Here is a 747-nt window from a genome sequence, read left to right on the forward strand (position 1 = left end):
GGGTTCCATAGGGATCTTTAGGGTTCCGTAGGGTTCCATAGCGATCCATAGGGGTCTGTAGGGTTCCATAGAGATCCATAGGGATCCCTAGGGGTCCGTAGGGTTCCGTAGGGATCTTTAGGGTTCCATAGGGTTCCATAGGATTCTGTAGGGTTCCGTAGGGTTCCGTAGGGCTCCGGGCGCCGTCGGGGATGGCGCACGGGGGTCTCCAGGTGCTGGGCCTGGCCCTGGCCCTGGCAGGGTGGGCAGCTCTGCTGGCAGCGACGGCTCTGCCGCAGTGGGAGATCTCGACCCACGCGGGCGACAACATCATCACGGCCATGTCCACCTGGAGAGGCCTCTGGATGACCTGCGTGAGCCAGAGCACCGGGCAGCTCTCCTGCAAGAGCTACGACTCCATCCTGGCACTGCCAGGTGGGACTGGGGGCACTGGGGGCACTGGGGCAGCTCTCCTGCAAGAGCTACGACTCCATCCTGGCACTGCCAGGTGGGACTGGGGGCACTGGGGGCACTGGGGCAGCTCTCCTGCAAGAGCTACGACTCCATCCTGGCACTGCCAGGTGGGACTGGGGGCACTGGGGGCACTGGGGCAGCTCTCCTGCAAGAGCTACGACTCCATCCTGGCACTGCCAGGTGGGACTGGGGGCACTGGGGGCACGGGTGCACTGACTGGGGCAGCTCTCCTGCAAGAGCTACGACTCCATCCTGGCACTGCCAGGTGGGACTGGGGGCACTGGGGGCACTGGG

General features: G+C 64.9%; 1 protein-coding gene across 1 annotated transcript; it reads left to right on the forward strand.

The window, feature by feature from the left end:
* Window positions 1-191: 191 nt before the first annotated feature.
* On the forward strand, window positions 192-414 carry LOC103799267 (claudin-7-like; the record flags this gene model as incomplete). Its single annotated transcript, XM_009071572.1, has 1 exon — window positions 192-414. A coding segment is annotated over exon 1 (223 nt), but the record flags the coding sequence as incomplete, so codon positions are not given.
* Window positions 415-747: the final 333 nt, after the last annotated feature.

Source organism: Acanthisitta chloris, unplaced genomic scaffold (genome assembly GCF_000695815.1).
Source record: "Acanthisitta chloris isolate BGI_N310 unplaced genomic scaffold, ASM69581v1 scaffold44233, whole genome shotgun sequence".
Classification (NCBI taxonomy): Eukaryota; Metazoa; Chordata; class Aves; order Passeriformes; family Acanthisittidae; genus Acanthisitta; species Acanthisitta chloris.